At 48.3% G+C, this 13,684-nt stretch overlaps 1 protein-coding gene across 6 annotated transcripts in view; it reads right to left on the reverse strand.

The window, feature by feature from the left end:
* ZNF827 (zinc finger protein 827) overlaps positions 1-13,213 on the reverse strand; it is a 192,280-nt gene extending 179,067 nt beyond the window's left edge. The window contains exon 1 of one of the 6 annotated variants that reach the window (XM_025268127.3): positions 12,586-13,213. In XM_025268127.3, coding sequence (XP_025123912.2) covers positions 12,586-12,628 — 43 coding nt within the window. In that variant the 5' untranslated portion in view covers positions 12,629-13,213. The remainder of the gene's footprint in view (positions 1-12,585) is intronic. The other 5 variants (XM_006065714.4, XM_025268129.3, XM_044930475.2 and 2 more) reach the window with 5 other exon arrangements.
* Between the last annotated feature and the right edge of the window lie 471 nt (positions 13,214-13,684).

Below are 13,684 nucleotides of genomic sequence, written 5' to 3' on the forward strand. Positions count from 1 at the left end.
ACCCAAACCCTCTGGATTATGAAATTCCTCTCTTCCTATAAATGTCAGAAAGCAGCAGTTCACTATAATTTGATTTCCCTCTTTCTTAAGGTCAGATTAAAACCCAGTAAGATGTTATTTGAGGTTTGCCTTCCCCTACAAGGGAGAAATCACACAGCACATTTCAGGAATATTTCTTGAAGCACAGGGTATCCCAGCTTCCCAGGTGGCTTGGTGGTAAAGAACCTGCCTACCAAGGCAGGAAATGACGGAGACTGGGTTCAGTCCCTAGGTCGGGAGGGTCTCCTGGAGGAGGAAATGGCAACCCGCTGCAGTATTCTTGCCTGAAGAATTCCATGGACGGAGGAGCCTGGCAGGCTCCAGCCCATAGGGTCACAAAGAGTCGGACACGACTGAGCGACTGCGTGATCACGCACAGGGTATCCCCACTTTGTTCCCTTCCAAATACAGCTGCGTTTCATGCTCTAGAGAGGTTGGCTGGATTAACAAGTAGGGTCATTAGAAAACAACTCACAATTCTAGGCCATTACATGAAGGCAGTGTTCTCCAAGTGGAGGACATAGTTCACACCCCAGAAAGTATCATTGCAAGCGTCTCTATTCTGTGACCTTCCGTTTAGTCTAAGGTCAAAATAAATCTTTGAGAAGAGCAATATTCTTGGTGGCACAGTCTTCCTGAATCAGCGGGCAATACTCCCTCAGCACCAAGGGGGCGTCCTGCAGTGGAGGGTATGCGAGGAGGTGCAGGTGGTGGAGACATGTTCTCCAGGTTTGGGACAGAATGAAGCTTTCACAGACCCCTGAGCCCTGAGAGACCCACGGATGGCCTGGCCCTTGTTAGCACCCACGCTGGTGACATCAAGCTCGCTTCTTCCTCCCTGCAGCCCAGTTTCCCTGTCTCTCTAGTTGGTAAGACAAGGAGCTCTTCCCTGCCTGCCTCACAGGCAGATGATATCAGTGAAAATGTTTCGTGGACAATAAGCATTATATAAAGAGAAGGTATCACCAATGCAACGGACATGAACTTGGGCAAACTTTGGGAGATGGTCAGGGACTGGGAGACCTGGCATGCTGCAGTCCATGGGGTTGCAAAGAATTGGACACGACTGAGTGATTGAACAACAACAAAGAGAAGGCATGATTAATGTACTATTATCCACTTACAATGTATCCAGTTACAATATAAAGAAAGCTGAATGCAGAGGAATTGATGCTTTTGAACTGTGATGTTGGAGAAGACTCTTGAGAGTCCCTTGGCCAGCAAGGAGATCAAACCAGTCAATCCTAAAGGAAATCAGTCCTAAATATTCATTGGAAGGACTGATGCTCAAGCTCCAATATTCTGGCCACCTGATGCAAAGAACTGACTCATTGGAAAAAATCCTGATGCTCGAAAAGACTGAAGGCACGAGAAGGGGACGACAGAGGATGAGACGGTTGGATGGCATCACCAACTTGACAGACATAAGTTTGAGCAAGCTTCGGGAGTTGGTGATGGACAGGGAAACCTGGCGTGCTGCAGTCCATGTGGTTGCAAATAGTCGGACACAACCGAGCAACTGAACTGAACTGATACATTTTACAAGATGGCACTCCATAAGCACAGAGAGGTCAGGTGACTTACCCAAAGTCACAAAGCTAGTGAGAAACCCTGGTGACTGTGGGGAAAGAAGGTGACAGAGAAGACTGAAATCTGTGCCTTCTGCTTAGTACAGGTCCTTCCCTGAACCTCTGGTTTCCAATCTGGAGGAGTTGGAGGCAATTACTCAGATCCATGAACTATTTTTAAAGGTTTTAGGAGTCTAACAGATTCCCATCAATAAGCTGCCCAGACTCAAAATCACATGTCTTTATTTCTGGCTAAAATGGCATCAGCCCAGAGTGAGAGTTCTTGTTAGCTCAGGAGTCCTCAACTCTGACTATCCATTTACATCACCAGGGGAGCTTTTTAAGGATGTCCATGCCCAGACCCCACTCTGAATCAATTAAATTTAAACCTCTGGGGGTGTTTGCATTTTCTAAATCTCCCAGGGAATTACAATTGACTGCCAGAATGGAGAACCGCTAGGTCCGCTAATGATGATCAGAAACAGACAGGCAGCAATAGTTGTCTTTAACTGATTATACAACACAGTTAAAGCAATCTTACCGAGATCCTTAATTGAAAGAAATTCACAAAACAAGAAAGAAATTAACACCTCGAGTGTCTTAATGTAGCCAGCATTTATTGTACACATACTATATGCCAGACATGAATCTAAATATCTACATGTATGAACTCACCTAGTTCCCATAGAACCTACAACACTTTCCCAATTTACAGATGAGGAAACAGGCAAACTGCAGTAACTTGCCAAGGTCACAGCTAAAATGTGGTGCAGCTGGGATGGAACTCATGCATCTGGTGCTAGAATCTTTTTTTCTTTTATCATTGCTTTACAATGTTGTGTTAGTTTCTGCTGTACAGCAAAGTGAATCAGCCATATGTATACATAGATCCCCTCCCTCGGGGACACCCCTCCCACCCCACCCCCATCCTATCCACCTAGGTCATCACAGAGCACCAAGTTGGGCTCCCTGCATTACACAGAAGGTTCCTACAAGCTATCTATTTTACCGAAGGGTGGGGGGAGGGTTGGAGAAGGACATGGCCACCCACTCCAGTATTCTTGCCTGGAAAATCCCACGGATGGGGAGCCTGGTAGGCTACAGTCCATGAGGTCACGCAGAGTCGGACACGACTGAAGTGACTTAGCAGCAGCAGCAGCAGGGGGGAGGGTGGGATGAGAACTGGGCCAGGGTCTTAATCCTCACCCTAGGCAGCTTCCTGATATTGCCATCAGATGAGGTTTACAGTATTCTAGCCTCCGCGAGCGGAGAAGGCAATAGCAACCCACTCCAGTACTCTTGCCTGGAAAATCCCATGGATGGAGGAGCCTGGTAGGCTACAGTCCATGGGGTCGCAAAGAGTTGGACACGACTGAGCGACTTCACTTTCACTTTTCACTTTCACGCATTGGTGAAAAGTAAAAGCTTAAAGTAATATTGTTGGTCTGTGAAACAAACACTTGTCAAGCATTGGAGAAGGAAATAGCAACCCACTCCAGTGTTCTTGCCTGGAGAATCCCAGGGATGGGGGAGCCTGGTGGGCTGCCATTTATGGGGTCCCACAGAGTCGGACACGACTGAAGCAACTTAGCAGCAGCAGCAGCCTCGGCGAGGACATAAAAGATCACACAATACTGGGGAATATAGAACAATTTCTAATCCAAATGCCTGCATAAGACACTTCGGCAGGGGCGGGCAGGTGTACACGCAGGCAGGGACACGGAAGCCCCGGGGTGGGAATGCGGCAGACTGGCGAGCACATGCCAAGGAAGGGAGACAGCCGCCACTGAATGCAGCAGATTGCGGCCACGTGGGGAGGTGGCCCGCGCCGCTGACTCGTCCAAGTTTCAGAAGAAGCTGGAAGCCTGGATTTGTATGTGAAGCCACCTATTTCCAAATGCTGTCTTGAGTTTTAAACATACTGTACGAGGCATACATATACCAGGAGGCCACTAGCTTGTGACCTCTAATGTCATCTGTAACACATACATAAACACACATACAACACACACACACACATACCCCAATCTTCTGAAAAATAGATACATGTATATGTTTCACTGAATCAGTTTGCTGTACACCTGAAAGTCACACAACATTGTTCATCAACTATGCTCCAAAAGAAAACTAAAAAAAAGTTTAAATAAATAAAATTCATTTAATGTGTTCTCTTGGCTTGGTTCTCAGTAATTAGAAACACCAGACCCTGTCTTTCCTTTGTTTTGTGCAAAATGTGAACGATTAGCTGTGTGACACTTTGAAAACCCAACAGAAATTTCCCCTGGGTAATTTTAATTGGTGGACTGACTGGTAAGTCAATGGATAAATAAAATTTTATTAAACACCTATTTTCTCATTTGAATCTCAGTCTAAGTCTGGGAACATGGATTTACTATCCTCACTTTATAGAAAAGCTCAGTCATAATTCATATGATTATTATACAATTGAGATATAATTCAGGTCAAATCACGCACACGGAAGAACTTGTTCCCCTAGTAAAAGCTTAAAGTAATATTGTTGGTCTGTGAAACAAACACCTGTCAAGCCCTATTATACACCCTTATAAAAGAATTTTACCGTGTCATATTATTACTGTACAAGATACATGGAGAATTTTTAAAAAGAATAATAAATACAGACATCACCAAAAAATTCTGAGTCAGAAATATCAATAGTCTAATCACAGGCTATGCAAATGAAAACTTATTTCATATACTTAATAATAGCTAATCCTTCTTGAGCTCTTTCCACAAAGTAGCCACTAATAAGGTATGGTTTCGTGTGTGCACATAATACTGATACTTCTGTATGTATTCAATTATCCATACAATATCCCTGTGATATAGGAACGATTGTCACTACTGAAAGACGAGGAAGCCAGGGAACAGGGAAGTTAAGTAATTTGCCCAAGGTCACACAGCTAGTGGGCAGCGGAGGCTGAAGCTCAACAAGCTGCTGCACTGGACCAGTACTCTGTGACCTTAAAAAGCACGTCCAGCTCCTGTTGATTTGTTTTTTTTCCCTTAGGATGTACAATATACAGCCGTGGTGGTGGTTTAGTTGCTAAGTCGTGTCTGACTCTTTTGCAACCCCATGGACTGTAGCCCGCCAGGCTTCTCTGTACCTGGGGTTCTCCAGGCAAGAATCCTGGAGTGGGTTGCCATGCCCTCCTCCAGGGGATCTTCCCAACCCAAGAATCAAACCCACATCTCCTGCATCACAGGCAGATTCTTCACTGCTGAGCCACCAGGGAAGCCCACCATCTACAGGGGACCTAGTGAAAAGAGGGCCAAATCAAACGGTATTTTCTCCCCCTGGTTACAAAACAACAACACAAGCTTTTAAAAATACACCAGCAGACAACCCAAGACGCTGGCCCCGTGTAACTTTAGAAAAATCTATCACCCTCCTCAAGTACAGTAGCTTGTTTCAAAAGCACAGATAAGCAGGCTGCTGCTGATCAATCATGGAAAAGATCACCTTCCCTGGCCTTCTCCAGTCCGCTTGGAAAGCCAACCTCTCCAGAGCACTCAAAACAATCCATCGGGAGATATAGATCTCTCTCACCCCTCGTTCTTTCCCCCTCACACCTCACTTCTCAGGGGTCTAACCACTTTTCTGACCCATGGAGAAATTACAAGGAAGAGAAAGAGATAGGGATTATTCTGGAGTCTGCTTTTACAGGCCCCAGCCTCGGAGAAGCCTCCTTCCTTGCAGGGAGACCGAAACTGGCTGAATTTGGACTTTCTTAAAAACAGAGGCAAAGAGCACCTAAGTCTTAAGTCATTTCAGAACTCGAGAGGGAGAGTTTCAGTGGCGGAGGTTTGTTTTTTAATAAGAAGGGAATGGCCGACTGGAAACAATATCCTTTTTAGGCACACAGAATCTGCTGCATTTAATATAACCCTGGGTCAGTCTGTGAAAAACAGGGAGGCTAAAGGCCTCATGCTGATTTCAGACCGTGGGCGTGTATCACTGTACATTTTATAAAATTAGCTACAGTGCAGCCTCTGTGTGTGTGTGTGTGTGTGTACATGCAGTGAGGCTGACTTTTACAAAGTAAACAGCAGTATGTACCCATGACGCTGAAGATCAGTATCAAGCCAAAGTCTGATTTTAATTTATGAAACTACCTTGTAACTACAGTGGTTCTATCCCAAGGTGGGTCCTTGGGGAAGGATAAAGTCACCTGAGAGGCCCTGCTTCAGCACCTAGTCACATATACTATTCTCTAATATCATGAAAGGGTAATTTACAGATGGAGCATAAAAATACAAAACTTGCTCCTAAACAGAAGGGGGAAAGCGGCTAGAAACTTCAGTCCATCAAGTCGCTTGGCTATTTCTAAGGTCTGTGCTTGGCACATTAGTTTCCTATAAAATATGACAAAAGACATTTCAGCTAGCATGAACCATAAAGTATTTTATACACATGGCCCTAGATGGCCTGCATTACTGAGCTACACCTAGAAAGCAGGAAATAGAAAAGAGCCCATCAGAAACAGGGCACAGTGGGACTTCCTTGGTGGTCCAGTGGTTAAGACTCTGCCTTCCACTGCAGGGGGCGCGGGTTCGATCCTTGATCGAACTAAGATCCCACATGCCAGCAAGATGAAGAAAAAAAAAAAGAAACAGGACACAGCAACTTCACTGACAATCTGCATCTCTAAAATATGATTCTAGAGGGCCTTTACTAGGCCAAAATGGGAACGAATCTGAGGAAGAAAAGCAAAAACAAAACCACATGTCTTACCATCACTAGGCCTGGTCTGGATTTCTTTCGGATAAGAGGAAACGCAAAATCCACTCCTTTACCACAAAGCTCACGGTCTTGTAAAAACCTTCCGCTGGAAAGCCTTTCATGCCCCCCCAAAGTCCTGTTTTGTAGGTCACACTCTCATTATCTTGTTCTGCGATCAGCCTGATTAAATTATAGAAAATTACTAATATCTCACTCAGAATAGAGAGATAAGCTTCCAGCCTCTTGTGTGTGTTTCCCTGTCCTCCTCTCCTAAGACTCTAGCGGATATTCAAAAAGGAAGAGTGGAGGAGAGACAAGGCAACTTGGAAAGGGGGCGGCAAAAAGGTGTCTTAACCTCCTCCAGGGACTAAGCTGCCCTTAGCTTTCACAAAGGGAGTTACTGACCAGTCGCAGAAACCAAGAGAGCTTTTTACACTGTGACAATCAGGGCTCCACCATCATTTCCTCTGTGTCTTGTCATCTTTTAGGTCCAAAGACACCACTTTGGATGAAACGACCAGGGTTAGGGCTACTGGCTGAGTTTTTCTCTTTGGGGAAACAAAATCATTCACACACAATCTCAACTACTGGGATTACTAAATAAATGGGTTTACCCACCAGCGGGGGTTACCAGCCCCCACCCCCTTTTCGAATCCGGTCTTTTCTACAAGGATATCTTGACATTAATTAATTAAAGCCAACTTTTAACACCAGGAGAAGCCTGCCTGGTTACTCCACCAACACAACACCATCCCTTGGCTGTCTCTATGGCCTCTGTCCATCTAATATTATAAGCCTCGCGAGATGAAGATTTTCCACACCTCCCTAGGAACTCTCCTAACAGGCCATTCAAAGACTCTAAAACCTCAAATGCACAGCAAGCTTTAACACTGGCCAAAAGCTGTCCAATTTATACTTCCCCAACGTGATTTATTAACACTTGGTGCAGGAGACTTGTCAATTCACACCAGCTGTGTCATCCCCAGCACGAGATGGCAACACATAGACAAATTAAAAATCAATTTTTTTATTAGAAACTATTTTGAAGCATTAGAAGGAATGCGATTTTGAGCTATCTTCCTCACTTTAACAGCAAAGCTCAGTGGACCTACTTACCAGATGAGGAATACATATAAGAACAGATGGGCATTTTTGCCCAGAATCAAGCAAGCCTGCTTTGTGGTATCGCAGAATCATCCACAGTGAAATACTTTACTCTTTCAGATTCAGAAAATTTCCCCATGGCCCTTGTCTAGTCAGGAGGTATCGTCTGGTTACTGAAAAAAATTTAGTAAGTAAAGGAAAGATTCAACCTTCTATCTTTCAACAGACGTATAAAGACACGTAAAAATAAAACAATAAGGGATCCTGTTGCTTTTCAGTCATTTTGCTTCCCAATTTTACGAGAAAGCAAGAAAGAATTTTTATAAAGTTTTGTTCAAGACAAACACAATAACCTGTTCTGGTCTTGACTCAGAACTGAGTAAACAGTGAAAATACAGGAATAACAAAACAACTGTTTTATAAACTTTTCCTTTGTGCTCCCCCTTGGGAATAGACATTGGGCAGCTTTCCAGCAATAAACAGAACAGGGTCTAAACTCGTGCACGTTTAGGGGCAAGTTGAAGCTAATGAGGAAATCTTAAAAGTGCTGATGGTACCAACGGTCAAAGGATTTACAGATGCAACCAACACACCCTCTCCCTCTCCAGTTCGTGACCCCAAATGGAATAATGTTCACAAAGGGCTGAGCCTCAGGCCTGGCCAACAGTCCCCATGTCAGTTTCCCTCTCTTCTGCTTTCTTAGGCTGACAAACATTTTTAAACTCTGCAGTCTGGAGATTCTGCTAAAGATAAGCACATGGTATAGCTCCAAGGACCTCTAGGACATTTTTTGGAACATGGTATTGGACCCTGTTAATGGAAAGGACTTTTGTAAAAGAGCCATCAATTGCAGCAGAGTCATATTTAAATCCCCAAACGATAATCACTGCTCTAGGCCAAGAAAGAAAGGCTTTATTTTGAATAATAATTTTGAGAGGTTTGGGGTCACCTCTGAAACCTAGTGCAACTCGCCTTTTTTACTCACAAGCCAGTAAGATCACCATTCCATTCTACAGGACAGACCATTTGTTTTTCTGCCCATGCATGAGGCCCATCTAACAGAAAAAAAAAAAAAAAAAACAAAAACCCACATACACTTGCTTCGGAGGCCCAGGAGGAAGGGACTGTGCAGAATTTTAAATCAGAAATCTAACGCTTAGGTTAGTAGTGTCAGGTTAAAGGCTCACCCATCCCCAAAGCTAATTCGGTTCTGAACGGTCCCATGGGTGTCTAGTTGAACAGAAGCAGCTAGGAAACCTTAGCAGGCCGAAGCCCAGCCTGGGGAATTGCTGGGACTCCGTGCCAGAGGCTGAGGCTCACCCCAGACTTGGTATCAGATAATACCAACTGCTAGTCTGGATTTCCAGGACTAATCTACTCGAGGTTGGAACTTCCAGGTTCCCTGGTGTCTGTGCTATACAGTGGGAGGACTCTGGGCTTTGTAGATTCACGCTGTGGTTGGCTACTATCATATTTAACAACACATAGGAAGAGTTTATTCATAGCGATGATTCATGGGGAAGGGGAACAGTATCATGGTGGGGGGTACCTAAGAGGAAGTAGAAACCAATCTAAATTTTCTAGAGATGTAGTTATCACAAGTTTCTTTTTCTGGTAATTCTAATGTGAGTTTCTTAAATGTGTTTATAGGTTCTCTACATTTTAAAGACATTGTATCAATAGTAGCTCTTAAGCACCTGTATTTACTCAGAAGGCTCTTTGGTTTCAAAAGCAGTTCCTTCCCATCTCATCCCCCTCTGACCCTTCTCACCCTGAAACTACTCATATCACTCCTTTCTTCTATGGAGAAATGTGAAGTCTGCCTCTACATAACTTCTTAAAAACTCAGGATGACTTCTATTAGGGCAATCCATCCCCAACTCACTATATTTTAACTTAGATTTAAAACGGCTCTCCAGGGAAAGAAAAATCCTGACACCCCTCCTCCTCCACATACACACAAATAAACAAATAAAGAACTTAGCATTCACACTGGAATTTAGGACTACAATTGTATTCTACACTAAACACAAATGAACACTAATTTTTACCAAAGTCCACCTCACTGCAAGTTCCTTCAAGACTCGCTTAGCACTTAAGGCAGTCTGGGGTTACTGTCTGAATTGCAAAATACACCATTTGCCCAGAAACTGCTCTCAGCTCAAATGCAAGCTGCTTACAAACCATGTGTAAACCATGCTTAAAACAGGCTGCACACATCCACAAAAATCCATTCAAAACAAAGGTAAGTGGAAAAAAAGCATCGCAAATTAGGCTTCTCTTTAAAAACTGGAGGCACTTTTACGGTGTTTCCAAAAGGTAACTGTTTTTTACTTCAGTAAAAGTGGCTTTATGTGACTGGGAGAAGGAGTTGATTTTTTTTTTTTTTCTTTAAACTGAGTGTATAACAGTATTCAATTAGAGAACAGGGTGGGTGGGAGAGCCCACTGGCAAAATCTAACTCAATCACCAGGCCCCGGCGCCCTGGAGAGGCCCACCCAACACACGAGCTAAAATGGAGCCTGAATTTCCTCTCAGACGGAGAGGGTAGTCGCACGAGGTCAGGGTCAAGGTCACCAGCAGGGCAGGCTGCAGCTGCCCGACTGCATTACCCACAACGGGAGGGAAGGCGTTCCATCTCCGTCACAACTGAACAGATAAATCCCTTCTCCGCTCCTACCCTCCCTCTCACCCCGCCAAGATTTTTTTTTTTTTAAGGAGAGAAGAAAGGAAAATGACCAAATAACCTCACCGCCCTGGTTTTCGCACACCAGCTCATCAGCGCCCAAAGTTGCCATCTAAGGGCAAGTTCGCAGAGAACACTGAAGCCCGTTTTGTCCGAGCAGGGCAAGCCTCTCCCGACCGCCGCCCCCCTCCCCAGAATTCCTGCCTCCTGTCCCTGCCCCCACGCGCCCCCGAAAAGAGCTGGGAAGCGCGGCGGGCCGGCCATGTGCACGCACACACTTCCACCAACTGCTGCGAGTTTTCTGTGAATCGCGGCGCGGAGCCTCCCAACTCGCCCTCCCAGACTCCGCCGCCTGCTTCACTCGCACAAAATTTCCCTACACACGCAGCCGCCTGCGAACGATTTTATGTGCATATATATTACATATGTGATATTATCCTCAGAACCTCTAGCGGGCAGGCGAAGAAAGGACTGCACAGGGGCATTTTTTTTTTTTTAAAGGAAGGGGAAAAAAAGCACAACCCAAGCTCTGTGCGTCGACTCGTGCGTACCGGGAAGGGGAAAGAAAGAGGAATGTTTGCCGAGCGGGCTGCCTGCAAGTGCCCTTGCTCGCCACTTCGGCCGCGGCCCGGGTGACACGGAGGCGCCGGGGGGCGCCCAGCCCGAGTCACCCGCGCCCCCTGCCCGTCTCCCCGGGCCGGCACCGCCGCGGAGATTTCGCGAGGGGGAGATCGATCGCGCTGCCTGTCTGCAGCGGAAACGCACACGCTCACACAACCCGAGCCCGAGACACCATAACCTTAACCCTTCCCCCACCCTCCGTGAACTTCAGGTGACCGACCACGTCGGCCTGACACCCTGGCGGGCGGGCGCTCCGGCTCCGCTCCCGCCCCCAGCCCGGGTTTTGCAGGATTGGGCTCCGAGCAGCGCCAAACCGCCGAGAGAGGGGAGCAGTACGGGGGGGGGGGGGGTGTGGGGGGGAGAGAGAAGAGAAATTGACCCTCCGTCTCCCCCGACCCCTCCCTCCGGCGCCTCCGGCGTCCCCTCCTCCCCGTCACCCCGCCCCACGCCTTCTCCCCTGCCCCCTCCTCCCTGCATTCAAGGAGCCGGGCGGCCCCGGGGGATATTTTTAGTTGCTTCTTTCTCCTTCACTTTTAGCTTTAGCAGCATCTCGGAACACTCAAAGCGGAGAAAGATGGGGGGTGGGGGGGGGATTGAGCTGGAGAGGGAGTGGGGGAAAAGTTAAGAGACTCGCAAAGAAAAGCCGGAGGGAGGGCGGAGAGGGACCGGGGGCGCGGGTGGAGGAGGGGAAGGGGACCGGGCCGTGCCGGCGGGTGTGTGTCTCCAGTTGGTGTGTGTGGCTGCAGCCGGGGAGGGCTACGATGCACTTTAGTCCTGGACTCTGCTCAGGCTCGCCGGGGAGGGGGGTCTGAGAGCCCGAGTCTCGCCCGGCTCCGTCTGCTCCGACTGACCCCGCATTTTATTGCGGCCAGGAGCCCTGCTCCTCCCTCCCCTCGGCTCTGCAGGGACCTCGCGCGCCGCGAGCCGCCCTGCCTCCTGCCTCCGCCTCGGCGCAGCTCCCGCACCCCACATCCGCCCGCCGCTGCCCGGCCTCGCCCCCCGCCCGGCCGCCCCGCGCCCCGGCGCGCCCCCTCGCCCCGGCGCCGCGGGAGCAGCCGCCCGGCGGCGCGTGTGTACCCGTGTGTTTGTGTGCGGTGCCCCCACACCCTCCTCGCCGCTCCCGCCTCGCCCGCCCCCGACTCCCCTCCTCCGCCGCCGCCTCCTCCACCTCCGCCTCCTCCTGCTCCTGCCGCTGCCGCCGCCGCCGCTGCCGCCGGCGGCTCCGGGGCCGACCAACCCCGGCGCAACCTTTAGCCGGAGACGGACCTCTCCCTGGATCCCGTCCCCGGCAGGCGGCCGCGCGCCCTCGCTCCGACACCCCCAAACGCCATGTCACGGCCCCCCAACCCTCCGTGCGCCCCGACCCCCGCACCCTCGGGCACCGGGGATCCGCAAGGAATTTTTTTTTTTTTTTTAAAGATTCCAACCTCTCCCACCTCCCCTCCACCCCCCGATTAAAAAAAAAAAACCCGGCATCCACACTACTCCCCTCCTCCCTTCTCTTGCCCCCTCCCCCCAGCCACCCGGAGTGAGGAGGGGGAGGGGGAGGAAAAGGGGAAAAAAGCCCGATCTCAAGGAAAAAAAGAGGGGGGGTGAGAGAAAGAAAGAAAAAGAGAGAGAGAATAGAAAGGGCACGGGGCTGATCATCACCAACATGGCTGCCTCAGCATAGACCTAAACGAGGAGTAACCCGGGCTGTGTCTTTGTCAGTTTCACCTCTGTAACCCTAAACTAATGCAGAAAACAACGGAGGAGGCTGCGGAGAGGAAAGAGGAGAGGGAGGGCGAGAAAATGGCACGAGAGGAGGTGGAGAAGGGATGACTTACGTGAGGGAAGGCGCTTGGGCTGCTCCTGCTTCCTCCTGGGCATTTTCCCCCTTTTCTCACATTCTCCTCCTTGGTTAATGTGAGATCAAATAAACCCCCGTGGGGGCAGAGAGGCAGACACTGGCAGGAGCGGGGAGGTAGTTGGGGGGCGGGCGGGCGGGCAGGGGGAAACCCCTTCTCTCCGGTGTGTGCAATGGGTTGAAGCTTGTTTCCTGGAGCCAGAAGAGGGGTTTTCTTCTTTTCTTTCCTTTCTTCCCCCCCCCCTTTTTTTTTAATTTTTTGGTCGTGCACCTGGCTTGTCCCCGAGCGTAATATTCTTCAATGGAAACAGATCTAATAGGTGTGAGTGTGTGTGTGTGTCCTATGCTCTCGTGTGTGATGGGAGGTATAAATAAATGAGTGCCGGTGCGGCGGTGTCTATGGCCGCGCTCTGTGTCTCCGAGCCCCTAACACTAATGTCGGGATCAAAGGGCAGCGGCGGCGGCAGCACAGCTCACAGCTCGCTCTCTTGCTCTCTCTCTCTCTTTCTCGCTCTCTCTCTCCTCTCGCGCTCTCTCTCCCTCTGTCACACACACACTCACACACACACACACAGAGGCACAGACTGAAGGAAAGAGCGAGAGCTAGACACACACACACACACACACAGAGCAAAGAGGAAGGTGCCCTAAGGCTCCCAGGACGGACTCAGCCTGGGATTTGCAACCGCTCTGTCTGGAAAGAATGGGGGGCGCGCGTGCGGGGGTGGGATGGACTTCTTCGAATTTATCCCGCTATTCGCCAGATCTAGGGGGAGAAAAAGTTTTTCCCACTCTTGAAACGAAGATTAGTTCATTATTCTTCTTGATTTTTCAAGAGGAAAAAGGTTTTTCTCTTAACTTTCTTTTTGTTGATTAAGCTACATTTTGTTCTGTATAAAAATTCTTCAGGCTTTTGTCACTCAAAGAACTACTGTCTCATCTCATCACCTGAAGTCTGTGGAGGTGACAGTCTTCCACGCACTCTCCAAAAACGTTCCAATAAAAATAACGAGAATAAAAAGGTAACATATGGTGAAATCAGTAACTAGGTGGATGGACTAAGCGCCCAGTTTAGAACT

This window comes from Bubalus bubalis, chromosome 17 (assembly GCF_019923935.1).
Source record: "Bubalus bubalis isolate 160015118507 breed Murrah chromosome 17, NDDB_SH_1, whole genome shotgun sequence".
In the NCBI taxonomy this organism is placed as follows: domain Eukaryota; kingdom Metazoa; phylum Chordata; class Mammalia; order Artiodactyla; family Bovidae; genus Bubalus; species Bubalus bubalis.